General features: G+C 36.4%; 3 protein-coding genes and 1 non-coding gene across 14 annotated transcripts in view; 1 reads left to right on the plus strand and 3 right to left on the minus strand.

The window, feature by feature from the left end:
- Positions 1–13,451, minus strand: part of LOC111458540 (importin-9) — a 23,492-nt gene extending 10,041 nt beyond the window's left edge. For all 3 annotated transcript variants that reach the window (XR_002713140.1, XR_002713139.1, XM_023101280.1), the window contains exons 1-20: positions 13,018–13,451; positions 12,660–12,721; positions 12,392–12,484; positions 12,076–12,247; positions 11,655–11,770; positions 10,565–10,651; positions 10,362–10,478; positions 10,204–10,267; positions 9,957–10,099; positions 9,620–9,667; positions 9,475–9,543; positions 6,188–6,263; positions 3,186–3,316; positions 2,223–2,282; positions 1,669–1,738; positions 1,521–1,585; positions 955–1,016; positions 750–873; positions 540–597; positions 296–408 (exon numbers count right to left, since the gene is read on the minus strand). Coding sequence is in view for 1 of the 3 variants with exons in the window: in XM_023101280.1 (XP_022957048.1) it covers positions 296–408; positions 540–597; positions 750–873; positions 955–1,016; positions 1,521–1,585; positions 1,669–1,738; positions 2,223–2,282; positions 3,186–3,316; positions 6,188–6,263; positions 9,475–9,543; positions 9,620–9,667; positions 9,957–10,099; positions 10,204–10,267; positions 10,362–10,478; positions 10,565–10,651; positions 11,655–11,770; positions 12,076–12,247; positions 12,392–12,484; positions 12,660–12,721; positions 13,018–13,141 (1,854 nt within the window). In the remaining 2 variants the exon portion in view is untranslated. The remainder of the gene's footprint in view (positions 1–295; positions 409–539; positions 598–749; positions 874–954; positions 1,017–1,520; positions 1,586–1,668; positions 1,739–2,222; positions 2,283–3,185; positions 3,317–6,187; positions 6,264–9,474; positions 9,544–9,619; positions 9,668–9,956; positions 10,100–10,203; positions 10,268–10,361; positions 10,479–10,564; positions 10,652–11,654; positions 11,771–12,075; positions 12,248–12,391; positions 12,485–12,659; positions 12,722–13,017) is intronic.
- An 838-nt stretch (positions 13,452–14,289) lies between these two features.
- LOC111458605 lies at positions 14,290–15,832 on the minus strand. The gene is made up of 2 exons (XM_023101364.1): positions 15,512–15,832; positions 14,290–15,195 (listed from the first exon to the last, which is right to left on the minus strand). Exons 1-2 carry the CDS (start codon positions 15,829–15,831, stop codon positions 14,358–14,360), a joined length of 1,158 nt encoding a protein of 385 aa, XP_022957132.1. The 5' UTR covers position 15,832; the 3' UTR covers positions 14,290–14,357.
- Positions 15,833–16,270: 438 nt separating this feature from the next.
- On the minus strand, positions 16,271–25,711 carry LOC111458603 (choline/ethanolaminephosphotransferase 1-like). Of its 9 annotated transcripts, XR_002713149.1 has the most exons (24): positions 25,595–25,711; positions 25,115–25,302; positions 24,816–24,825; positions 24,678–24,728; positions 24,416–24,493; positions 24,245–24,320; positions 24,129–24,151; positions 23,945–24,045; positions 23,659–23,753; positions 23,491–23,559; positions 23,007–23,076; positions 22,773–22,836; positions 22,614–22,654; positions 22,444–22,528; positions 22,105–22,167; positions 21,864–21,922; positions 21,709–21,761; positions 21,410–21,482; positions 21,230–21,274; positions 21,046–21,136; positions 20,731–20,777; positions 18,105–18,368; positions 17,638–17,747; positions 16,271–17,542 (listed from the first exon to the last, which is right to left on the minus strand). XR_002713149.1 is itself a non-coding variant. In XM_023101361.1 (20 exons), exons 2-19 carry the CDS (start codon positions 25,249–25,251, stop codon positions 21,253–21,255), a joined length of 1,170 nt encoding a protein of 389 aa, XP_022957129.1. In that variant the 5' UTR covers positions 25,252–25,302; positions 25,595–25,711; the 3' UTR covers positions 20,857–21,136; positions 21,230–21,252. The 9 variants fall into 9 exon arrangements, 3 of the variants coding, with proteins under 3 accessions (XP_022957131.1, XP_022957129.1, XP_022957130.1); XR_002713146.1 differs by having other exon boundaries at positions 16,271–17,747; XR_002713147.1 differs by having other exon boundaries at positions 16,271–17,747; positions 20,731–20,798.
- Positions 25,712–25,782: 71 nt separating this feature from the next.
- TRNAH-GUG lies at positions 25,783–25,854 on the plus strand. Its single transcript has one exon. It is a non-coding gene; the product is annotated as a tRNA-His (tRNA).
- The last annotated feature ends 354 nt before the right edge of the window (positions 25,855–26,208 follow it).

Below are 26,208 nucleotides of genomic sequence, written 5' to 3' on the forward strand. Positions count from 1 at the left end.
CCCCCCCCCCCCCCCATAACAAAAGAAAAGGTTACTATATCTAATAGTGTCTAAAAGTGTAGAAAGTTAGAAAGACATTCGATTTCCTTTTAATCTGCTTCTAATTAAAATTAAGCTGAGACTAATCTTTCACAATAAAATTTTCATATTTAGTACTGACACTTATTTCTATAATTTCTTCTAAATGATTGCATTTGAAAGCAAATAAAAAGAAGCTGAGGCAGGATGAAAATTCCATATAAACCAGTAAGTACAGAAACAAGGACGTCAAATAAACAATTTTTGCCAATATTACCTCGAGAACCTCGATTATATCAATGCTGATAAAAGGATCAGAGACATGCGATGCCCACATTTCAAGAATCACAGGAGAGAGAATGGGCTCTATTGAAGCGGACAATTCACCACCTACAAGAATCATTGAAGAAAACACAAAAACAGATAATCAGCAAGATATAAAAAAAATTGATCAAAATCACCGTACAGCTTCCAGGACTCTCAATAAAAGCTAAGCTTTTAGCTCATTCAATTAAACTTACCGGCCTTAACTGCAGCTTGAAGGGTGTCAAGTACCAAGTGCAAGGTATCATCTGACGCCTATCAAAGCAAAATGATAGCATTCGATAGATGTTGTTTGAGAAAATTAATTTATCATATTGACAAAAAAAATAGTAATTTTTTGAAAATTCATTAATTGATATACTGTATTTCTGAAAAAATAGTTTCCTTAATTTTCCATAACAAAGTACCCCATTGAGAAGATTTCCAAGTGATGAAAACAAAAACATCATTTCAGACCCAATGATTTCTTTGTTTGCTTCAGGTAGGAGCTCAGAAAGTGCCCTACAGGCGCCAACTTTCACGGGAGGTGGTCTGCCAAAAGGATATTGATACAATAGAGATTATTTCACTATTGGCCAGTAAAAAAAGTGCAACAAATTTAGACAAGCTTACACATCCATGCCAAGAGCCTTCACAGCTTCATGAAGGAACTGATGAATAAGGTCACGCCTAATCTGCCAATATAGAAACATTACTGTGAGGCAGAGGAGAGGAAGATGACCTTAGAAGTACGGAAAAGTGTGTTTGTGTCGGACATTTGAACACTCCAATACTTGTTGGACACATATTAGACACTAGTTAGTGCAATAGATGTGTAAAACACTAGTCATATAAAGTAAAAGTAGGTCCAACATTGTTAGGCATGTATAGAACATTTGTTAAGCATACTATACAAATACATATATGACAAAAATAATAAACTTTGAGAGAGAAATGCATCAAACTAATTTTTTAAACATATAAATGTATAAATTCATTGACTTTGAGTTTTCTTATGATATAAAAATGATAAATAGTGTATATTTTAATAAATATTTCCTCGTCGTGTCCATGTCCTAGAATTTAAAAGGTTGACATGTTGTGTCTGTATCGTATCCGAGTCTCATATCCATATTTGTGCTTCTTAGAGGACGAACAAAAAAGAATATGACCAAACATGAGAGAGCTGCATGTGGTACCATAGAGGAGAGCTTGGCAACTGACGTGAATAAACGAGCATAAAGAAAAGGACAATCACTAGGACCTGCAAGAGAAAAGAAAAGTTGATGCAATAACTTGTTTACAATAACCTTAGCAATTGAAGATGACGTAGGTAAGCAGAATTACTGATAGACATGTCTTCAGTTAATACTTCCTCCAAAAAACTTTCTAAACCAACTCTTGTCACTCCAGGAGCCTGTAAAAATATAACGTTTAAAATTGTACAAGTATTTCGATAAGCGAAATGATATAACAAAAGAGTAAAGTGTATGGTTTTGTAAAGCAAATAAGGAAAGAAAGTATAACTGATAAGACTCTTTGAGAGAAGCATTCTCTCCCAAGACTGAACTACTTACAGGCATGCCAACTAAATGCTAGCATCAACTATTATATAATTTCCTGTTGACTATCCAAAGGGTTGCATCACACCCTTTCTGTCCCTATGATACCCTATCAGTCAAATACTAACAAACTAATCACAAAAACTGTCATGTACCATCCCACTCGTAATGTGAAATCAATTGGAGGTTTCCTAGTCCTATCCTATCATATTTCCACTCAGAAAACATCTCCAAGAATTAAAAATATTCTTATGAGTTAAAATAAAAATTCAAAAAAATACTTAGATAACATGATTAATGCAAGAACTGAGTGATAAAAACGTTTATGATTGTTCTAACCTCTACTTCAATCAACTGCTCTGACAAAGAAGCTAAAGCGAATAGAACAGCCTCCCTGATCTGTCACATAAATCAAGCAAAAGTATGTACAAAGAATAATAAATGTTCTTTTATCATAAGGATCAAGACCAATCACTCCATGAGAATGGATAGCGAATGAATATGTCCATATAAAAAGCACAAAAATGCATGTTCACTGTCTCTATGGGGGAAGAACATTCTGGACATACATTTGGAGCACAATGCATATAGGAATCAGATTCTACACCACAAAAAGCATCGCTGAGTTGAAGTCATTAAAGATATAGCAAGATGTCATATTCCTACTATCGGAAAATTTAGCATTCAGAAGAAAAAGATGCCGACTGGTATGAAATAGAGTTTATTTTAACAAAGGCCATTATGGAAAAATACTGAAATCTAGGAAGCTTCCAGTTTCTCTCTTTGAAAGCAAACAAAACTTTTCATTAAAATTATGAGTTACAAACAAGGTCGCATAGAACTTAAAGCTACCATCAAAATTCTCCCTTTATGAGTATGTATAAGAACCAGCTGTCCAAAAGGAACAAAAGACAACCAATAACAGAAGGAACAAACCTAAACCCAGAAAACTAGAAAGAAACCCAAATCCAATTAGAGTCATGAAAATAAGAGGAGAAAAACCCAAATCCAACAATGAATTAACTTTTCTGACTTTGAATCTTATTGAGACCAAATATTCGTTACAGGGATAATCAACATCGCTGATTGGGCAAATGATAAAAACCAAATCCTATTTTCATACAACCTTTCAACACTTCGCTGCCATCCGAACGGTCTATCAATGCCATGTAATTTTTTTTAAAAAAAAAAATTATTATGAATCAGACATATATCATCAATCATTTTATTCAAAAAATATCTCCTCTACAACCAAAGTGTTGTTTTTCAACCAAAAAGACAAAGAAAAAGAAAACTACTCACTCTCCACCAAACTGAAGAACCAGAAGCTTTTTCTCTTTTTGACTCACTGAACCGACTTTTGGCAGCATCTATTATGGCATTGATACCATCAAGACCACAACTGGCAACAATTTCTTCAAGTAACAGTGCACCTGGAAGAATCATATACATTCTTTTTTAGAAGATATGAGAACTTACAAGAAAAAAATACAAATAGGAAACAAAATCCTACTGAATAAGTAAAATTTATAACCTAGGGTTGTACATTAAATCCTATAAAATTAAAATTAAAAAAAAATTAAAAAGTGAGAGACGTCACAAAAACTAAGTTAAAGTAACCCACAAGGAAGTCCAAAAAATGAAGTATAAGCCACACTAGATTCTTCCAGTTTCACTTTGCCCTCGTACATCCTATTAAATCATTTTCTTTTTCTTGTTTTAAGCACATGCAGATAAACAAGCCTAAAAAATGACATCCTATTAAACTATAACTGAACTTAAAAGCTTAAGCAGATGTGTTGTGGAAAATTTAAATTATTAACACTTATCCTTGTAGACTTAGAAATTAGCACAACGTTTCACAAGTGATTATCCATATCAATTATAAAGAAATAACATAATAGTAGTTCAAAAGTTCTTGCTCTAGTACCATGTTATTTTTCTAAAAGATAAACAATTTCATTCATAAATGAAATAAAAGGAACTTATTGACTTTCCACACCGAAAGGTGTATCACAGAAGCTAGCCCTGGAAGACAATGAAGAAAAACTATATTCTTCAAAGGGATTTTATGTTTATACTAATATAAAGCATGAAACACAAAATGGCTTTGGTACTACCATGTTAAACCACCATCACTGAGCCTACAGTAAATCTTTCTTTTTTTTATATGCGCGAGTGTCCAAGCCAGTTTTTGCACATCTTGACTATTATCACAAGACAACTGCTGACACTGCCACATTTGGTTACCAAATAAAAATGTAGGATATTAATCCTAGTTAGGTGACCAACATGAATGGTAAAATTAATTATCAATATATATTTTTAACCTATCCCATGAAAAAGTGCATTGTTCTTCTTACTGAAGAAAAACCTCACCAAAAAGAGAGAATGTATCAACATGGAACTAAATTGAAACTAATACAGTTTCTATAATTAGAAAATGGTTGGTGGACAATTATGATGGCTTAGAAGAACATTGGTTGGCAGAGATAATAGACCATGGATGGTATTTCAACGCCTGAAAACCACATAATTCAATTAGTGGTCATGGAAGTGAGGGATGCTCCATCACTTGTCTCTAGTCAATAACTGGATTAAAAAGCTCATTTAGATAAATGCTTCTATAGATTATGTAGTCTCGCTGCTTGCTTGCAACTATATGCGAAGAGTGGAATGCTTCAAACTCAAGTCAGTCCCTTGATTTAGGTCTTTAATGACAGCAAGGTGGAAGAAGCCATGTTGACCTCGGAAAGCCAAAATTCCCTTTCACTTAAATCTCTTTATACACAACTAATTAAGAAAGAAGCCATGTTGGGGCCAAGACTTGGCAAAAATAAATATGGAAAGATAAAATTGAAAAGAATACCTTGATGCAATTGCTCTGCTGCGTTGGACTCAAAAAGAAGGCTGAAGTGCTGTTAAAGGGCCGTTACAACTTATAAGTTTTGTGATTGGAAAGAAATAACCACATCTTCACAGCCAAAGAAGCTGGGCGGGAGTTTTCGGTACAGTAAACTATCACGTTTCTTTTCTGCGTTCATTTTATAAATTCTTATGTAATTACTCCCTCATCATAATATTTTTAGTTGACTGGCGGGGTGACAAGAATGAATTATCCTTAGGTGAGCCTAATTTGGAAGTTCAAGATTCCAAAAGAAGTGAGTTTTTTTTTAACGGTCTGTAGCCTAAAGAAGTCAAATACGCACAAAAAGCATCAAAGGAAGTTTCAAAACTGGATGATTTCTAGCCTCCATATGCTGCCTTTGTTTACAAGTGGAATCTCTTGACTACATATTCTAGCATTGTCCGTTAGCGGCAAAAGACTCGCGGTTTGTATTTTTAAGTGTTTGGGGTGGATTATTGCCTCCCTAAGAAGATTGGTGGTTGGCCCATAGAAGCAATGGCCAGTGAATGTTTGGCGGCAAGGGGAAAGTCCTTTGGAGATGTACTACGTGGTCACTCCTCTGGGATCTTTGAAAAGAAAGGAATAGTTGGGTTTTTGAAGATAAGTGCTTTTTCTGAATTTTTGGCTTTTAGTAAAACACGTTGCATCTGGATGATGTACAAATCACACTAGATTCTTTTGTAATTACAGCCTTTTGGTGATTATTAACAATTGGAAGGCTTACCTTCGCTAGTTTTATGGAGAGGGATAACCTCTACCGTTGCTCTTAAGCTGACCATGGGTTCAAACCCTATAATGAGTAGGTCATTTGGGACATCATAATGAGGCCCGGTGGCCCGAATGTTATGGCATTTTCCACATGCAAATTCTATAAGGCATATGGTTATAGTTATTATTTAAACTATAATCAGTAAAGAGGGAGAAAGACACTCACACCAACCCAAAAGCCAGATAAAATATTGTCATAAAGTCTATCATAAGGAAGAAATTGTCGTTTATTTCCATCACCACAAGTTTGATTAAAACTTCTTTTTTATTTAGGTAAGAAAGGCAACACCGCATTCATATTTTCTTTTTTATGTAAGAAATCATGTTTTCATTGAAACAACTGTAAGTATATACAAGGGCAACACCCCTTTCAAAATTGAATCCTTAGATATGACAGAAATCCAAAGTGGCTTTCACCACCAGGGCTACTCTCATCAAGATGAAATCAATATTTTGATTGATACATTTGCAGTATATTAGATCCAACTTGTCATTTGAACATTTCAGTTGTATCAGATTCAAATCTTTTTCTTTTGCATTATATACAATTCAAATCTTATATGCTGGAAAATTCAACGACCAAGTCACTAAACAATGTATCAGGAGTCATAAGAGAAAATAAGCATACCTGAAACACGACAGCTAAAGGTGCCATCATCCTCATCGGCAACAAATTGATTGGCATCCACTGACCACATATGAAACTAGTAGAAAGTAACATTTTAGACTAAGATAGCTTTTAGTTAAAAGTGCTAAGCAAGAACAACATATAAAATTGTCAATGTTCAACTGGTTTAGGCATATACCATCAACCAAGAGGTTAAAGATTCAAATCTCCCAACCCCACATCAAGTTAAACTTGCGCAGTGTTCAAAAAGAGTCACAAAAAATAAATTATATGAGAAAAGGTTTGGACAGAATTCATGCACAGCTGGACGTCTACAAGAGTACTATATGAACCAAGGCATCAATCATGGAATATTAAACTTTAAGGAAGATGTGAAGAAAATGTCATTCAAATTATCACAAGATGTTGCAATTCATTCCACATTAAAGAAGAATCAAGCTTCATTTATTCTTGGATGGTTATAAACTTTGGGGGGAGAGTTATGGTGTTTCTTTAATGTATTTTTAAGACTTTTATTTACTTCAAGGTTACATTTACATGGTGGCTAATTATGGTTATGAAGTATAAAGGTTACAACTTTTGAAATGGCTCATGGAAGGTCAAGGGTTTCCATTTTGAGGCTATATAAAACTATGTTTATTATATTTGTAAAGTAAACTTAAAAAATGTAGTCAAAAGAGCATTTGTTCTTTCCTTTAGCCAATGACTAAGTTTCTTTACAATTCTATGTAGTTTAGGTTGCATGTTTAGAATCATTCAAGCTTGACATGATCGATCTTGCATGTGGAGCGATTCAAATCTCAAACAAGTGTTGTTCTTGCCTTGAAATATTTGATCAACAAGGTAATCCGAATCTTACTTTCCCTTCGAGTGATTCCTTATCAAATACTTAGGTCTAGAAGGCATACATAAAGATGAATATACATTCTATCAAGGAAGTTGTTAATAAGGTGCCTACGCCACTATAGAAGTTGTTCTCTTTCAAGGAAATAGGCCCCAATCATCTGTCTACCCGAAACTTAATTCTATCATCAATTTTTGCTTTGAAATTTTTGAAGTTGAAGAAGAAACCACTGTTGCATTCATCCATTTCCTCCACTGATGACCGAAGGTATTCAAGGATTGCATCTTGGTAAGACCAATCAACCTATTAATAGGCCTTTTCAAGGTCGAGCTTTTGGAGGAGACCTTCTTCTTAACTTTATGCTCACCCACCACCTCGGAGGCTATAATGCATCTAAAATCTGCTTACCTCCACAGAAGCAGCTTGGGGGTCATCAATGATAAGGGGGAACACTTTACTTGAACGTTCAGCTAACACTTCTAAGATCAGCTTTGTATAAAGAGGAGATAAGACTAAGTTGTGCATATTCACTCACCTAGTTGGCCCTTGAAATCTATGGAATGAGGCAAATATAGGTCCCATTAGTTCTTTTTAATCTCACAGAAAAAAAAAATCATCGATTGCTGATTGCCGGTTGCAGGAAGGTGGATACAAAATGATGGCACCTCGGTTTTAGAAGAGGCATTCTGAACAAGAGTTTGATAGCTGGATAAGTTTGGTTGGTTTGATCGACACAGTGAGGTTGGGTGACAGTATGGATAGAGCTTGCTGGTCCCTTGAGAAATCAGAGGTTTTCTCTACAAAATCTGCTTTTATCAAGTTGACTGAAACCTCCCTTAAACTCAAAACTCTCATGATTGATTTGATATGAAATTTCAGGGTTTTAAAATGGATAAAAGTGTTGCTATGGAGCGTGGCATATTAAAGTTTGGCTACGCATGATAGAATCCAAAGGAATTTTTTAGCATGAACTCTTTTGTTCGGGGCAATGAAAATCTGGACATTTGTTCCTTCGGTGTCCTTTCTCCTTGAGAGGGTGGAATCTTTTTTGCTCAAGACCTTTGGAGTGGCTTACTAAAGCTTTAAATGGGTGGAACCTTAGCAGGAAAGCAAAGGTGTTGAGGAGTTGTTCAGCTTGGGCCATGTTTTGGAAATTTGGATGGGTGGAACCTCAGCAGGAAAGCAAAGGTGTTGAGGAGTTGTTCAGCTTGGGCCATGTTTTGGAAATTTGGATGGAAAGAAACCGGAGGGTTGACGAAGATAATTCTTATACTTCTGAGTTCTTTTTTAATATTGTACAAACCAATTCTTTTCTTTGGTGCCTTAAGCACAAGATATTATTTTGTAATTATAATCTAGTTCAAATACTCCAATATTGGGAGGCGGAGCTTCATTAGTTTCTCTTGGGAGGGGGCTTGCTCACTCCTCTGCCCGTCTCTTTTTGTTTGCTTAATATATTTTCTGTTTTGATACCAAGTATCCCTTATATTATCTACTTCCTTTTATTGTCAGATTGGAAAAAGAACATATATCTTGATATCAAGATTCCTTTTTATCCCAGAAAAAGCACTTGGTGCCACATTTTGAATCATGTCCACTTCAAACATCAGAATAAAAATTCAACACCGATCATAAATCATGCATATGTGGAGTACTCATGTGATGTCATAAAAAAGAACTATTTGGAGGACATTTTTTAATCATACATACTAATTTTCATTTTCTGAAAAAAAAAATGAAGGCACAATCGATCAGAGGATGTATAAGAAAACAAGAAAACTAAATGGAACTCATCAAACCTGCAGTATGAAAGTGAAAAATGTATACTATAGCTTCCAAACATGTGTGGTATCTCCACAACTTATAATTTAAACTTAGGGTTTGACTGCTATCCAATTAAACTACATCCTTTCTCTACATTATTCACAAGATTATCCAACAAGGGCTGTCCTCAAAATTACTAGAAAAGAACAAACCATAAAACAGATTCAAAATATCCAAGAGTTTTTTAATATAGTGATTGAAATTTTTCATTAAGAAATGAAACAAACAAAAGAAACAGAAATGGCCAGACAGAAAAGGGCCCAAACGACAAAAGCACACATACTGAAAGTTTTGGTTAAGCTTTCCAAGTTAAAAGTGATACAATAAAAAAATAAAAAATAAAAAAAAATAAACTAGAAAAATTATACTTGAGTATTTATATGCAACAAACTTTAAATATGCGTTGGAAAGGACAGGCTTAGTATGACTGAAAATATGATTTTTATAAATATCAGGAATTAGTTTTTTTCAACATAAGAATAAGTTAGAAATGTAAAAGAATAAAAAATATTTCAAGATTTGAAATACATTGATGCAAAGAATACTATTGAACTAAGCTAATATTTAATGTTCAACTCAACTTTCTGCCTAAGGAATACAATGAAAAGTAGAATAAAACCTGTTGCTCCGTAATTTGTAGAAAAGCAATTGTGTAATAAACCAGCTCCCCTAAATTGTTCTTCACAAGCTGCAAAACTAGACCAAATGAAGTTAAAGAAGGTTGCAATGTAAAACAATTAGATGTATTAAATATTTTGACGCACCTTCACCAGTTTTGAACTTCCAACTATTGTTAAAAGAAATTCGAACAACTGAAAATCCAAGAGACGTGAAAAAACCATTCAGTTATAAGCTACATAGATTTTCCGGAAGAGAAGGTAAGCAGAAGAGTATTTCATTAAAAACACCACTCTCCTTGAACAGTAACTTCCATGAAAGTCACTAAAGCCCACTATTAAGTTAAAAACAGAAAGAAAAAAAAAACAAAAGATAAAATTGAGGAAAGTAAAACTTCAAAAGCACTCTCATTTCTGAAAGTATCTACTGGTTCTCACACAAAATCAATCTACAAATATCATTAAAATATCATTAACAATTAACCTGGATGACAAAAGAATCAAGACTTTTGTCAGCACCATCGGAATCGTAGCTTCCTTCATATGGATCTTCTACACCTTCAATGGATGATCGTACATATATCTCTAGAGATGACACAAATGTCTGCCACACTGATTGCAAAATAACTACAACCAAGTAAAGGATATTGTACAAAAGTTAGAAAGACAGGTCTGTCGAGAAAACTGAAAAAGCCTCTAAACCTGTGAATAAAAAAAGGAGGTTGCCGTACTTGTAATATCACTTTCTGCAAAACTAGGGAAATTCTGAAAGAACTGGTTCATGCACTTTAAGACCTAATAATAAAAAAACAGACGCAAGAATCACAGCTTAATTGTGCACCAATTGACTAACAAGAGCACACATATTGCAAAAAAGTCAAGAAATAACCTCCATTCTAATGCTCCAGTCATCGGGGTCTTCAGATTGCACAGGATGACCTAATATGCTAGAGAACTGTTCCATCCATGGTTTTAGCATGGGTATTACCAACGCTCTGGTTTCTTCCTGATACATTTAAAAAAAACCAAAAAAAAACTCACTCGCAAACAATCTTGATAAACGATTGCACCAGTTAAGTTCCAAAAAGGTACCTTATACACACCACTCATCGCCCCTAACATGGATATACAAGAATAAACAACTGACAGGGCCTTCGTACGCAAATACTTGTCATAAATCTGTACAAGAAGTCCATATTTGGGTAAGAACATCATAAGAAATGATAGCCCCATTTCTCTAAATTTGACATTAAACTAAATTGTTAAGGAGCGATAATTTATATTTTAAAATAATGTGAAAGGAGTAATGAAGTATGCAATAATCAAAACGGTGCAAGTAATTAAATTCATATTTTCAATGACACCGTGCCTTGTAGCCAAGGATTAGAAGAAAATCCAAATCAAACAATCACAGTTCCAAAGAATGAGACATTTTCTAAGAAATAAAATATAAAATCAATCATGTTCATGCAATTGTATGCATAAAAGGACAAGTTCAACGCTTTCAGTCCATCCTGGACGTTCATCTAATTACGATTCAAATTTTCATTATTTTTAATGTTCATAATTTGTTTCTTTCTATGTTCGTCAACTTTTAGATTTAAGAGAAAAAGTAACTAGCATTCTAGTTCAAGTATACCCAACTTAAGCACCAAATACGTGTGCAATAGGTGTAAGTGGGTCAGAAACCACATACAAGTTTAACATGGAAATACTGTCACAGTATTCTTGCTCATAGGTCAAACCCATTGGTTAGAAGTATAACCCTCTTTAGTAAGTTCAGTGCGTTCTCTTTCTTAAAGTTTCTCTTTCCAAATATAACATCTGGTCTAATGTGAGAACTGAGCCAATTCTAAACAAAGACTCCCCTTGAAAGCTTTAGATAGAACGTAGTAAGTTTTTTCTTATCAGCAAGTTAAATGGAAGAATCTCTCCAAAGGTGTGAATCTTATTCTTCGATTTGTATTATAAAGCCTTCTGCCACTAAGAATTTGTCAATTTTCTATCAATCCAAACACAACTTCAATGGTTTCTTTCTTCAGCACAAAGAATAAAGCATATGATAATGCATTAACCATCAATCAGATAAAAAAAACAATTAAAGAGACGGTTGAACGTTCTGTCTCAGCAGTAAAAGGTAATCACAAAAATAAATTTCATTTTTCAGAAAACGCATTCATACCTCTGTAGATGAAACAATTGAAAGCAAGTGTGGGAACAGAGAAGGTATAAGTCTTGGAATCATTTCACAATCCAATTCCCCAGAAAGTAGAGCCAAGCACCTTAGACCTCCATGCACTACAAAATTTTACATGAAGCAAAAATTTATTCAATGAAGACTACAGTTAACAAAGACCCAATATAAATCCAAAGGTCTACCAAATGATACAACATAAATCCAAAGGAAAAACCAATAGTCCGACTGTTGGATCATTTGTGTTGAGCAAGTTCAAGTATTATTTATAATTGTCATCTCAAAACATAAAAATATTGCTCAGAGAGCTCAATTAAATCAATACAAAAAAATAGATAAATATAATCCAAAAGAAAAGGATAAAAAAAGACTACAGTGGAAAATAAACATCATATATATAACGTCATACCACCATTCACATTTATTCGATTATTCATCAAATTCAAGAGGCAAGGCAATAGCTCGGGCCATTCCTCTGGCCAATCATATATTGCGATTGATGCCACAGCCATACTAATTGCTGTACAGATTTTTCTATGGGAATCATCCAACGTTAATAAAAGAAGCTGACGAATGGCTGCCTGAAAATCAAAACAGTGAATTAGAAATGTAGAATTTTAATATTGAAAGGATGTATCCAAGTAGTGACATTGGATGGGGCCAGACAAAAGATAAAATAAAACGGAGAAAACTATAAATGACAGCTTATGGTGTAAAATAGATACCTTCTCATCATTAGAAACGGCAGGATGCTCAAATAATTCATCGCCCTCCTGCCAGTGTTTCTTGATGAACTGCTTTAACAGGACTGCAGCTAGGTAATTGCGTTAAAGTCAATCGTGGAATAATGCAATCCCAAAACAGTTAAGATGAGTAAAGGACATGTTTAAACTAGCAATTTCCCTTATGTTTCCTTGGAGCACAAAAATGGAAACGAGAGGCAAATAACACCGAAAAACGAAGAATTTTAATGGCAGTGACAACAAAGGATATCTGGCGCAATCCTACAGGAAGCTCCCTGTTGGCCGCAACTTTGGATAATGCAACTCCAAAACCTTAAAGATGAGCAAAGAATCATAATTAAGTCCATGTAGTAGAATAAGTTGATCGGATGGAGAAGATAAAATGAACCAAACAAAACTTAATCTGTTTCAAAACGTATATATAATATGATACACAATTCTGCTTAACGCAATTATAGAGCCACGCCAACGAGGCGGAAATGTGATTCATCTACTGTTTGGATAATATGGAAAAATGATCCCATTCAGGAAGATACCGATAGTACAAGAGAACAAACGAAAGTCAATAGGAAGAACAGTGAGCTGAGAATTATAGCGAAAGCAAGAACCTGGTTGAAGAGATGCTTGATTTAGCGAGGCTTCAGCAAATGATCGAACTTCGTGGTTGGGGTCGAGGGTGGCCGACAAGGCATTGATAAGCCACTGTTGATCCTGATCAATCACATTCGCCATCCTCGAGAGCGCCGAGCAAAGCGTTCGCAGTTTGTTCCGCCGTTTCGGAGTTCACTCTGGTCGGCTTGGAGACTGCCGCAGCGTTTACCCGCTTGCCTGCTTCCAATTGTGGGCTGCAAAAAACGCGCGTATGATGGTTCGGGGCAACAAAAAAGGAAACGGAGTTTTACCAATTTTGCAATTTCCTCCTTACAATTCTTAGGGTTCTTGCTCTTAAACCCTTTTGTTCTGCAATTCTCCCTCTTATAATACTCTGATTTTTGCTTTAAAACCCTTTTGTCCTCTCTCTTGTGCGGGATTTTTGTGATGGGTTTTTATGAATATTGTTCTAAAACCCTTTTTGTCACAAAGGGGAGAACAAAGTTTTGATTTTTATCCCACTTCCATTGGGTACGTCTAGGCAGCCCAATCGAAAATGAGCACCAACAACTTGATCTATGACTGAATAGCAATTTCTACGTAACCATGCGCGCATTGAGAGCAAACTCAAAGCAAGAATAGCGCCTCTAACCTACTACCTTTCATCTACTAAGTCCATCTAGACAGTATAATCAATAATGGGCACCCATAACCCGATTTACGGACGAATAGCAACTCCTACATAAGCATACGCAGTGGGAGCATAACTCAAAGCAAGAATAGCCCCAGACCTACCCCCTTTCATCTATCGAGTCCATCTAGACAGTATAATCAAGAATGAGCACCAAGAACTCGATCTACAATCAAATAGCAACTTTTACAGAAACATACGCACCGAGATCATAACTCAAAGTGAGAATAGTGCCCCTGACCTACATAGTCATTCTTGCAAATCCGGACGTTCCGTAATTGTTTTGTTCAAACTTGAACTCAATGACAAGTTCTTACAAAAATGACATGAGATAATTCTTAAATTATTAATAAATAAAAATGATGACTAATTAACTATAGTCACTATGATTAATTTTATTATTGTTGTCCATTGAGTCATTATAACCATCTTAAGTAGAATCAAACTAGTGCCGTTGTTTATAAGTGTATTTTCGTGGATATTGAAGGGTAATTTAATTAACACTCTCCATCGTCTCATTAGTATAGTATATCATATATATATATATATGAAAACTCAAAATACAATCACAACAAAAAAAAGTATAGCATGAATCAAATTCAAATAGGTTCGGTCGGATCGAATCGGGTTGGAATGATTTTAAAGGGAAAAAATGTGGTATTTTTTTCACTCCCATTTGGTTGTAATTTGATGGGTGTGCCTAAATTCCCAAGTAAGAACCAAACTCCCATCCCTTCTCTTAAGCACAAACCTCTCCACCAACACATAACATACAAATCTCTTCCACATTCCCACTCCTTCAAACTCCTCCCTTCTCTGCATCTTCACTTCCTTCTCCCCTCCTTCTCCAACCCATTCAAACCCACCTCTATGCTCCTCCCATTTCATCCTCTCCACAACCGCCAAGCTCAGCCCCACCCTCGTCGGAACCAACCACGCAACGCCGTCGCTGACACTCACATCACCCACCGCCTTCCCTTCAACCGACACCACTTCCTTCTTAACAGAAACATCCACGTCCACTCCTCTGCCTCCATCCCTGTAATTCTCACACCAAAAAATCTCCTCCCAGCTCTGTTCGAGGGTCATTTCGTAATAGGGAGAGTTGTTGATCTGATAATCAACCCCCAATTCTCGAACGAAAATGAAAGGGCAGTACCACTTCCCTACAACAACAGGGGTGGATGATCTGCAGGGCAGTGAGAAGGTGAGCTGAGGGAGGCGTGCACGCAGTGCGGCGTCAAGGCCGAGCGCTTCGGCGGTGGGTTGGAAAGTGTCGAGAGTTTTGGTGTAAGCTCTCCAGCCCTTGCGTGTCATGGAATATGGAGTAATTCCGTCTGAAGCCACGGATTTGAACACAAAACCATTGGGTTTCCCACAGAACGTGTCGTTACTGATTTCGAATTTTTGGTATGCGTTTGTTGGGTCGAACTTTTGTAGCGGTGCATCAGCAACGCCGAGCAATCGGCTCCGCCCTTCATCCTTTGAACTTACATATGCTAGCCTGTATGCACATAAATTTCAGTAACAGCACCAAGAAAAAAAAAAGTAATAATTACCGGCCTCGAATTTGTAATCAAAAGTGACCCAGTATTAAACAAATGATATACTTTATTCAAGAACTCTAAAAAAGAGTGAAGCCTCAATTAAAGGGGAGGTTGTTTGATGGCACTCCATAGGCTTAGAGGAGGCTCTATAATGTACTTTGATACGAGAGCTTATACCATCGTAGAAAGTCATGATTCATAGAAAAAAAAATGGGTGGGCGGAAATGGGGAAGAACAATACTCAACAAAGAAAACAGAGGTGGAGACAGATACCCTTTTTCACTTCCTTGGGATTTGATGATATAGTATTGGTTAGAAGACAGGGGCTGATCAAGAACAGGAATGAACAGGGCGTATATGTAGTCAACGAAGGTGTTGGTGGCCACGACCATCGTATTTGAAAGCCACAGCTTCTTGTTCTGAGGGAAAGGAGGGACGCTCACCGTTTCATCCTTCAGCATTCCGAATAGCCATTTGGATTCTGCAGCTTCGTCTTTGATCACCAAAATCCCCGAACTAGGACCCTCCGGCGGCGGCAGAGACAACGCCGACGGCGAGTTTCTGTACAGAGAAAGCGGCCTTGTTACATACATTATAATCTCTGATTTCTCGTTTCTTTGTTTCTGATGCTTCGATTTTAGTGGTTATTTATAGAGAGCTCCGACCGTCGGATGCTTCCTTCTTCTTTTTCTTTTTATTATTAATTATTAATTGTTTATTTATTTATTATTATTTGAAAATGTCACTTTGATTACAGTTTCAATCACTAATTCGTTAAATGGTTTTTAAATAAAAATAAGTCAAATTTAAAGATTTTAAAAATCTATATAGATGGGGAAATGGATAATTATATAATATTTAGCCTTGAAAATGTCAGTCAAATATGCATAGTAAATGAATAAATAAATTGTCAGTCAAATATTCATTTGATATTTAAAAAGACCTTTCACACATCATATATTTTTCAAAGGAGTGCAATTGCAAGTAAAATGTTTATTTAATTAAAAAGAAAATGATAATCTCACATTTTTATAAAGAACTGTCACTGAGGAGACATTCTGGCTTTCCATTCCTTGTCTTTGTCTACGCGATGTCTAAGCCAAACAGCCCGTTTGTGCACCAAATGGCAATGGCCAGTAGACAGGCACATACTCCAAGAACAAATAAAGAGATTTTGAGCAGAGTACACGAGTGGCTTCGAAGTTCACAGAACGATTACCAACTATATTCGGAAAGATGACAGAAATACAGATCAATATTTGTACTAAACCCTACATAAAACGAAGAAAAAAAGGACACTTTCTTAATCTGTTCTTGTTGAAATCAAGTTTTAGACATTAATTCTTCTTCTTTCTTCCTCGATGTTGCAGCATTTGCCCAGTTTGGCGGATGCTTGAACATCCATTTCCATGATTTCAAGCTTTTCCTCCCCTTCTTTATGCCTCTGTCACTGACTGTTATTCTACAGGAACCTCCGCCGCTGCCGATGATCCCTTCGCCGGTGGAGCCACTGTAAAGCGCCATGTCGAAAGCTCTCGAGCTCCCAAATGCAGAGTTGGGGTTTGAGAAAGGTCCCAAACCAAGACCCAGACCCAGACCCAGACCCATTTTGGGAACAGAGATGTCTGGCTTTGTTTCTGATGTGAAATCCAACTTGAAATCTATGAACCCAGATTCATCCATCCCGTTAAAATCGCTTTCTTTTAAAGAAAATACACGTCTACTAGCTAAACTCAACCCATTGTGATCGCTTTCATAATTTCCACAATCCCTGTGATCGCTCTCGAAACCGCTTTTTCTTGGCTCTGTTTCGCTGAATCCACTTCTTCTGGCGGAATCACAGACGAGTCCTCCATTGACACTCGATGTTCTTGCACCGGAAATCGAGCTCCGGCCACCAGAAACCACCATGTCTCCGCCGTCCTCCGACCCAAAATACCCGCCGCCACGAAAACTACAGAGAGATCTCGATCTTGAGACACCCATGTAATCAACCATACAAATATCGCTCTTTTCATCAAACCCGCAGACGCTTGATCTCTCACATCCCTTCTCCCTCTTTTTCCTGAAAAAATTCCCGATCCTCCAAAACCCACTCTTCTTACTCTCCACACAGCTACTACTGCTTCTCTCCAGAAGCACGATCTCCTCCCTTTTCTCCATCTTGGGCTTCATCGGACCCAACAACGAAACGCCATTTCTCTCATTCTCAATTAAAAACGAAACTCTCCCAACACTTCCCACTTCCACAGTACATGAATTTCGATTAGACGAGATCTCAGAGCAGGAGCAGGAGGAGAGCCTCTGCTCCCCACAGTCAGAACAAACAAGCCTGATCAACCGATCTTTCAAACAATCAGCACAGATACCAACAGAGGAAGAAGAAGGGTGTTTCTTACAGGGAAACTCAGAAGCAGAGGAATAGAAGTCCATATCGTTGCTGTAAACAGCCAGAGCTTTGCCTCTCTCCCTCATGGCCACTGCTTCCTTGACGGGCTGATAGATGACACTGAGATAAGAACAAGAAGAAAAAACTGAGGTGAATCAACTTGGATTCATGGGAGAAAACAAAGGAGCTTGGTCAGAATGCTTCACAGCTGAAAAGGGTAAAGGGCGAAAAGAAGAAAGACAAAGGTTGAAAAAGTTTTGACTTTGGTAGCACAAGAAATGCAAAAGAGGGAAGGATTCTTAAAAGAATTAAAACTTTGTAGAGAGAGAGAGAGAGACGTAAAAATCACGTTTTGTAGGAAGAAGACAGTGAAGGAGCAGAAGAAGGAAACAAACGCAAAGCAGAGTGACTAAAAGGAGGCGCTATTCTGCGCAGCCCATTATTGCTTTCCTGCAGGGGAAGTGAATGAATGAATACCTTCTTCAAATTGAACAATCTCCATAATAAGAAGGCTGGTTCGCTGTTGCTAGCGCTTCTGGGCTCTGCTACTCTGCTGCAGGGTCAACTCCTTCATCCTGCGCCCGAGTCTCAGTGGGAACAAAGTCTTCAAATCATACGGCCAAGATCCATCCATCAATCAATCGAGCTGGGGCGGGCGGGCGGGCGTGCATCCAGTCTCCCTCTCGTTGCTGCCGCCGTGCTCCCTCCTCCATCGCCATCAAAGTTTGCCTGTCGGATAACCTTCCACGTGAAAAAATTAAAAGCCAAGTGGAAGTGGAAGTGGGAGTGGAAGTGGGAATTAATGAAATCAGAGAGACGTTTTTAAGGTTTTATTATGTTACCTGTTGGGAGTGTTTTATTACAACAATGTCAGAAGAGGATTAAGTTTCACCTGTCCCAATCCGCAAAATTTCTCTTATATTTATTTTTACAATTAATATTCGGCCCACAAAAATTGAATGAATAGAAGAAAACAAGTAACTATATGGTATAGCTAATTTCAAGAAATAAAATTCTTACTTTTGTAAATAAAGTTACATCTAAAAACCCATCTTTTGATAATATTGTACCAAATTGTCATGACAAATTAAGAAAAAGAAATTGTCATATCATGTTCGTAAAGATCCAAACTTATATGATATTTCTCACCAACTATATGAGCATTGCATTAAACTTTAATCAATCATAAGAATTAAGATCAAAACCAAAGGAAAATGCATAGAGGAGATGAGGCCTACGAGGAGGAGGAGGCATGCAACCTCAGCTGTCTACTATCTTTTCTTACACATAATCATTACTCTTTGAGACATGACCCATACGTTGTCATCCCCACTAGATTCCGGGACGTGTATCAAATCCATCCCCCCTCCTCCGCCCATCGTACTACTAGAGAAGGATTCAAGCCAACGGTGGTGATCACACCCGAGGGCTCTCCAATTTCCAACCGGGGGCGAGTACTGGATATGACATTTGACGTGTCGTGAACAAGTTGGGCGGCCCGAATCGAATGCGGGTCCACCCTCGTTCCTTCACATGCCATGCATGATCACATTATATAGTCTCCCTGCAGTTACCCCTCAAACTAGATACTCAGACTAGATACAAATTCATTGCTACAGGCCAAACTTCAAATTTGGTAACCAAAAGAATATATATATATATATATATGGTAATAACTCAAACCTACGTTTAGCCGATATTGTCTTCTTTGTACTTTTTCTTTTGAAGTTTTCTTTAAGTTTCCACATCTTTATAAAAAATGTTTTGTTCTCCTTCCCCAACTGATGTGATATCTCATAATTCACTCTCCTTTAGGGTCCAACGTTCTTGTTGGCACACAACCTCGTGTCCACATCTCTTAGAGGCTCAACCTCCTTGCTGGCACATCGCCTGATGTCTAGCTCTAATACCATTTGTAATGACCCAAGCTCACCGCTAACAAATTTTGTCATTTTTGAGCTTTTCTTTCGGACTTCCACTCAAGGTTTTTGAAATGTATTTGCTAAGGAAAGGTTTACACACTCTTATAAAAAATGCTTCGTTCAAATCCTCAACCGATGTAAAGTTTCACACACACATAAGTTTATAGACTAGGATATGAATATGCTAATACATAAGCAATACAAATTTATGATACACAATCATTTTAACAACCCATTAACCAGGTTTATAATCCATATTCTCTGCACCACCTAAACATAATATAGGTCGAAACTTTATCAACCGAAAATTCATAAACCTTGGTTCATCTGACTATAAGTTAAATATCTCTTCAGACTTGCAAATCAGCAATTTATTTAAAGAAATGCTAGAAAAAGAAAAGGTACTTTCTGGTGTAAAAGTCAAAAATTAAAACGTCATATTTGAAACCATGAACGAATGGGATCTCAAACACCACATACAAAGTCAAGTAAAGCCCTTTACATAATGCAAAAGCTTTCAAAATTGAAAAATACAAAAGAACAAGGAAAAAGAATTAATGAAGAGAATATCAGCCCCACAAATGGATTTCAAAACATCTCTTATGTACATGTTATAAAAAATAATAATTAATAATTTGTCCACAAAGGTATAAATAAGTAGGACCGACCTCAAATATTTTTCTTGCCACATATATATTATATCATGCATTATTGGAAACTGGCATCATACACCATACTCCGAGGTAGGTACTTTAGAGCAGAGAAAAAGGTAGAAGGTATAGATCATAATAGTAAAAGTCGCACGCTCCATACACGCGCGAGCATTTTAAATTATTGACAAAAACATTAATTTAATATTGGAAAAAGAAAAAAGAAAAAAGAAAAAAGAAAAAAAAAGCTTAGTCCCAGTTAAGTTGTAATATAGTTGGCATTTGGTAATGATGATGTCCCTACGGACTTCCCTTAATTAATAATTTTGCTATTGTTTATGTAACTCATAAGCTTTAACCAAGGACTTAATGGGATTGTCACTGTCAATATTTATGCATGATTATGAGCATATCCTATCTTGATAAAACAACAAAGATTATGTCTTACTTTCCATTTAATTTGAATGGGCTCATGATTAAATTAAATACCAACCTACCCCAGCTTACATTACATGCTCCTAAGAAATATACCTTTGCTGTCTGACGTGCTCTGTTTCCATTGGATGCTTCCCATTTCTCTGTGATCATAGATTAGATGGCTGAATCACATTTTCATCATTTAATCAGAATTTAGTGATTAGATTTGGACGTTTCAGATCATACACAATAATAAGCACAGATGTAGATATAAAACATACTTTAGCTGCTTAATATGTTTACAAGAAGAAAACTCAAAACTTCTGATGATTTCTGAAACTTTACACATCCAGTATGATATGCAGAAATTCTGGGGCTAGGATTCCACGCACTATCTACAAAGAGGGATATTGTTGATGGATAACTTACTGAGATTTAGCTACGTTGTACAATCTACACGAAGATAGCCGAGGTTCTGAAATAGCTAAATACACGTTGCCTTCATATTGAAGCCGATACTCTGTCAGGGTTCAAAATTGTCAAGAACATTATGTGATTAGTTTTATGAATACGTTAGTTCTTAACAAAGTCAGCAAGGGATGGAAGGGCATACCAAAACGGCAAAACCAGCAGATTTCAACCTTCTTTCTTAATTATCCTGGTATTCAAGAAAAGTTCTGAATGAATACGTTGATTCTTGTTTGAACCAGGCAATAAATGAGAGAATCCTAGTATTTTTCCAATTTGGTAGCTGACAGAAATTTATAGCATGTGGCATGGTTTTCTCTCTCACCTGAAGCAGTGGATTCCCAAAGAACTTCTCATTTCTTCAATAACTGATGTGGCAAAGTGCAAATAGAGAGCACCTGAATGCGAAGAAAGTAAGATACATATGAAAAAGTGTAGCAGCACCAAAACATCAAAATATTCTCACAGCCTAGAGAAATTAAACAGCAGCATTGAACTAGAGGAAAACATGATTTCCTGAACGGAGCTTGCTAACTTGGAATCATTGGAGGCCACATGAGAAACAACACAAACGATTGAGGAACCAATGATATCACATTTTTGTTATCAAGAAAATTGATGAACCTGCGTAGATGAAGTAACCAAGCAGAACCAATCTCTCCCCAAACAAAGGAACCCTGAAAGAGTTTATACATATGGTTCATCAGTTGAAAGAGGTCCAATATCCATACCTAGGATGTCATTTCCATTAATTAATTGAAATAGGATGATAGAAATACCCTCCACCAAGTCTTGCGGTCAGTGCATTCGCAATCGCAAATGGGAGATAGAAAAGTGACTGCAAAGTATGAATGAAAAGTCCTTATATCAGATCTTATACTACAATGGGGGAAAATGACAACCTCATGGGGAAAATGAGCACAAAGACAAAGTAACACAGTAATAAACACCAGCTAGGAACTATATATAAAGTTCAACTACAAGCAATTCCTAACATATAAGTGTGTTAGTGTAGAATACCATGCACATTCCAGTTTTCAAGCCCTTAGGTTCATCGCACAAATGAGCAAGAATCATTCTTCCCTGCAAAAGAAGGTTTTTATTCACAGGCCATTAGCATCAGAGGTTAAGAATACACCAATAATTAGGAAACGCAGAGAAAAGTTGATGCATAACTAAGGAAAAAAGAACGTCTAATAAACTTGATGGAAACCATTTTCTGATTCTTTTGTTTAATATGCTCTTTAAATTGAGTTAAAACAGAATTTCTATGGGTGATTTAAAATTCACGATTAGAAAAACAGCTAGGTGGCTGAAATCCTATTATCTAAATATTCACACCCAACAAGAATATCTTACCACTAAGAATCCGAAGGCAAGCCCACTTCCGGTTACAACCAAATGTGGATAGTTTTTTATGAGGTCTGAAGGAGATAAGTAATCCCTACAGAGAATGAAAGTCATCATTGAAAGAATAAAAGATACATTTAGGAAGAAAAAGTTTGATGTCCAATAGCTCCAGATCGTACCATGCCAGGACTCCACCAAGGAGTACAGCAAATGGGCACAACTGACAAGAAAAGAATTAAAGAGTTGGTTTACCAAATAACCAAGAAACTGGCAGAATATATAGTAAGGAAGAAACTGGGTAAAATAGAGTTGCCGCATTGCCCCATTTGAGCTATTACCATTGCTAAAGCCAGTAACATGCTTCCTTTTCTCGCCCGAACAACCTTATAGACATTTGACACACTGCACAAAAACACAGCATATTGTAAATTAAATCTTAACTTTATTTCACCAATAATTATTAGCTGTATGTGGGCTTATGCTTCACGTAAATTTTTAGCTCTGATATCTACAAGCCCACTATAGCATCTGTCCAGATATATTATCTAGCATTTAATAGATTGGGTGCTTACTTAAATGCAACCGTGGGAATAACACCAAAAGCTGTCATTACTAACATCACAGCACTACTCATCGCAACATCTGACATTAAAAAAGAATAAATATTAGGCTTCGGCCACAATTTAGCTAAAAGGAAACGAAAACATCGGCAGTAATCCAGCAGGGCAGACACTCCGGGTCAAGCAAATCAATCAAATTCATTAAGGTATCAATAAAAACAATCATACTTCGATCCCAAGAAGTCTTTAAAGTTTTTAAAATATGTTCAAATTTAAAAGCTCAATTAAAACTATCCAAATGACATTAGTCTTGGACAATGTTTACATAACTGTTAGCAAGTAGGTGGCTATGGAAATAAAATAAGAACAGTAGAGTACCAAAACATTTAAATATATGTTGCTTGAAAGCGCGTATATTTAAGAGCAGATTCAGTGTGCCCTAAATCTAACAGAATGTGGGCAGGGCAAATGATGATGACATTAACCATAGAGTTACCAGGAAGCAACGGAACCCAGCTTAAAAATGGTAAGAATTTTCCAATAGGACGAGTCCACCATTCAGCACCTGGAAAGGTAAGAAACTAAATCATAATTGCTTCTCACAGGGATCAAGGATTGCTAATCCTTTGCAAAGTGGAGAATCGAAAGAGACGTGGGAATTTACCGACAAATGCAGTAAAAAAGTGAGATAGATAGAGCAGCATAAGACCCTCTGTGGGTCCATTTATAGTAGGAAGAATTAGAGTATTTGTGAAATAACTGCATAGAAAGGGGTAGAATAAACAGAATGATCGAAAGAAAAAAGAAGTCAACAGTAAGCAAATCTGTGCTGGACTTCCTAGCATTCAACAAATAACTAACAAGCCCATATCAAATTTCATCCAATTTCCAGAAATTTGTTCTTCGTAGTCCTTAGGGTCTGTAAGGGTAAAAAAAGTACGAATAGTTACTGTTCCCATGTAGCACCATAAAAAGGAACGGCTGCAATAACCCATAACCAGAAAGTATTCCTCCCACACATGGCAGTGCTTCCAAAAGCTAAAGATTCAAACTGAAAAGAAAACATGGACTTTCAGAAAAATGGCACTTAGGTTCTTCAAATTATGAGTTGAAACTAAGGAAGAAGGTACCAACCGCACATGCAAGAGCATCACATCCTGAGAAGAGATATATGGAAAGAAGAGATTACATCATCTGTCAATATATCAATCAAGATAAAAGAAAAAAAGTTATACGAAAAGGCAGGTCACCATGGTCAAAAAGTTCCCCCAATGGACTTGATGAATTTGTTCTTCTTGCTTGTTTTCCATCAACAGCATCAAAAGTCTAGCACGTAAGTGAGAAATTAAAGTTGAAAAGTGTATATATTAGAGCAAAGCACAGGAGAACTGTTATGGAGAAAGGAGAAGAACCAATCGAACCTGATATAAGAAAAGGAGTAACCCATGGGCAAAATGAACCCATCTTGGTGGAGCTGAATCTAGATGAGGCGAATATACCTTAAACAAAAAATAGAAAATACGTGAAACAGTGAGAAACTTTTAATATTGGTATTCATCCGAAGCTTCTGGCATAAAATAAATCAGAAAATAAAGTTCCAGAATCCACATTTGAATTTCTGTGTTCTTTTGAACAAAGAAGTTCAACTAAGAAGCATATATGGTCAGATTGATTGAAACTCACATAGCCAAGCAGTGCAGATGTGACCAGAAAAATGAATCCAACAAAAGTTATCTGGCATAAAATAGTACATATAAGAAGCAATTCCAATAAATTGGAGGTAGAAATGACAAGTCAGTGCTAGATGTAAGATCAATTCACCATGTTTGGGCTGAAGTGGTCCTCAGACACAAACAGAGAGAAGAAGTCAGCGTTATTCGGTGGAAATGTTGCCAAAATTCATGAGCAAAATCATTAATATAACAAGAGAAAACAATTTAAACGCAGGCTTATCTAAAGCTAAATAAGATCCAGAATAAACTAAATGAGAAACGTTAGAGCCTGGATGTTTATGTTGAATATTTTTCTAAAGCTAGCAACTAACTTCAGTTCGTAAAGGAACTCACGTAAACTTAAATAAATTCGCAAACTCATATGACCTAAAAGATAAGAACACATACGGCATCCAAAGAGGAAAGAAATTCACGAAACGCCTCCAGAAGGGTTGCAAGACATATTTCGCCACAATGGAGTGATCCTCACCACTGTACTTGTATCTTCGTAAAGCCGCCACGCCATGTGCTCCGATATAGCCCATTTCTTTCACTGTTTCAGTACCTCAATCCACTCCAAGACAACCTACCAATAACTAAAGAATAAAACTCATGAACCAACAGATTAGTGGTGCAAGTTTTTTTGTTCACTTCAATTTTCTCTGTATTGATGGCGAAAACTCAATATCCATTCAGTAGGCATTTTAAAGATTAAAGAACATTCCTACTAGAGCGACATGCATAGATAAGGAAACAAAAATTCACAAAATGAAGCAGAAGACTTACAACCTTGAAATCGATATAGTTCAATGAAAGTAACGAAGGTAATTGATAGGAAAAGCTTGAACAAAAATCTCAAAATAGCATGAGATCGTTAACGTAACTCACCGACTGTGAATCGAAGAGATCGAACGATCCAATGGAGAATATTAGAGAGCGCCAACTGGTTCGAGCCAGACGTTTTCGCTCTCCCTCCCGCCCTGAAGTGAAAGCTTGAAATCCTCCAGGGTAACCGACTCCGAGTTCGTAAATAATTAATTAAATAAATTTAAAACGCGGTAAAACCGAACATCAAAGTGGCTGTAGTTTAGTGGTAAGAATTCTACGTTGTGGCCGTAGAGACCTGGGCTCGAATCCCAGCAGCCACATTTAATGGTAATTTTTTTTTAGGTAAACGACCAGTTTGATTGAAAAAGGCCCATCTAACTCATCCAAAGCCCACATTGAAGCATAACGAATATTTGGGCCTTCATTTTGTCCATGAAATTTCCAAAATCTCAATCTTTATGGTTTAATTTAAAAAGCATAACCCCTTAATAAGGTAGATATTGATTAATATGATTATAAAATCATTAATCAATGCATATTTTATTTTATTTTTGTTATATTTTTTTTTTATTAATAATGAAGAAATAACTTTCAATTTCTTCTTAATTATATATATTTTGAATGGTCTTTAACGAAGATGGAGACAAAAATACAAAAAAAAAAAAAAAAAAAAA

This window comes from Cucurbita moschata, unplaced genomic scaffold, assembly GCF_002738365.1.
Source record: "Cucurbita moschata cultivar Rifu unplaced genomic scaffold, Cmos_1.0 Cmo_Scf00021, whole genome shotgun sequence".
Lineage (NCBI taxonomy): Eukaryota > Viridiplantae > Streptophyta > Magnoliopsida > Cucurbitales > Cucurbitaceae > Cucurbita > Cucurbita moschata.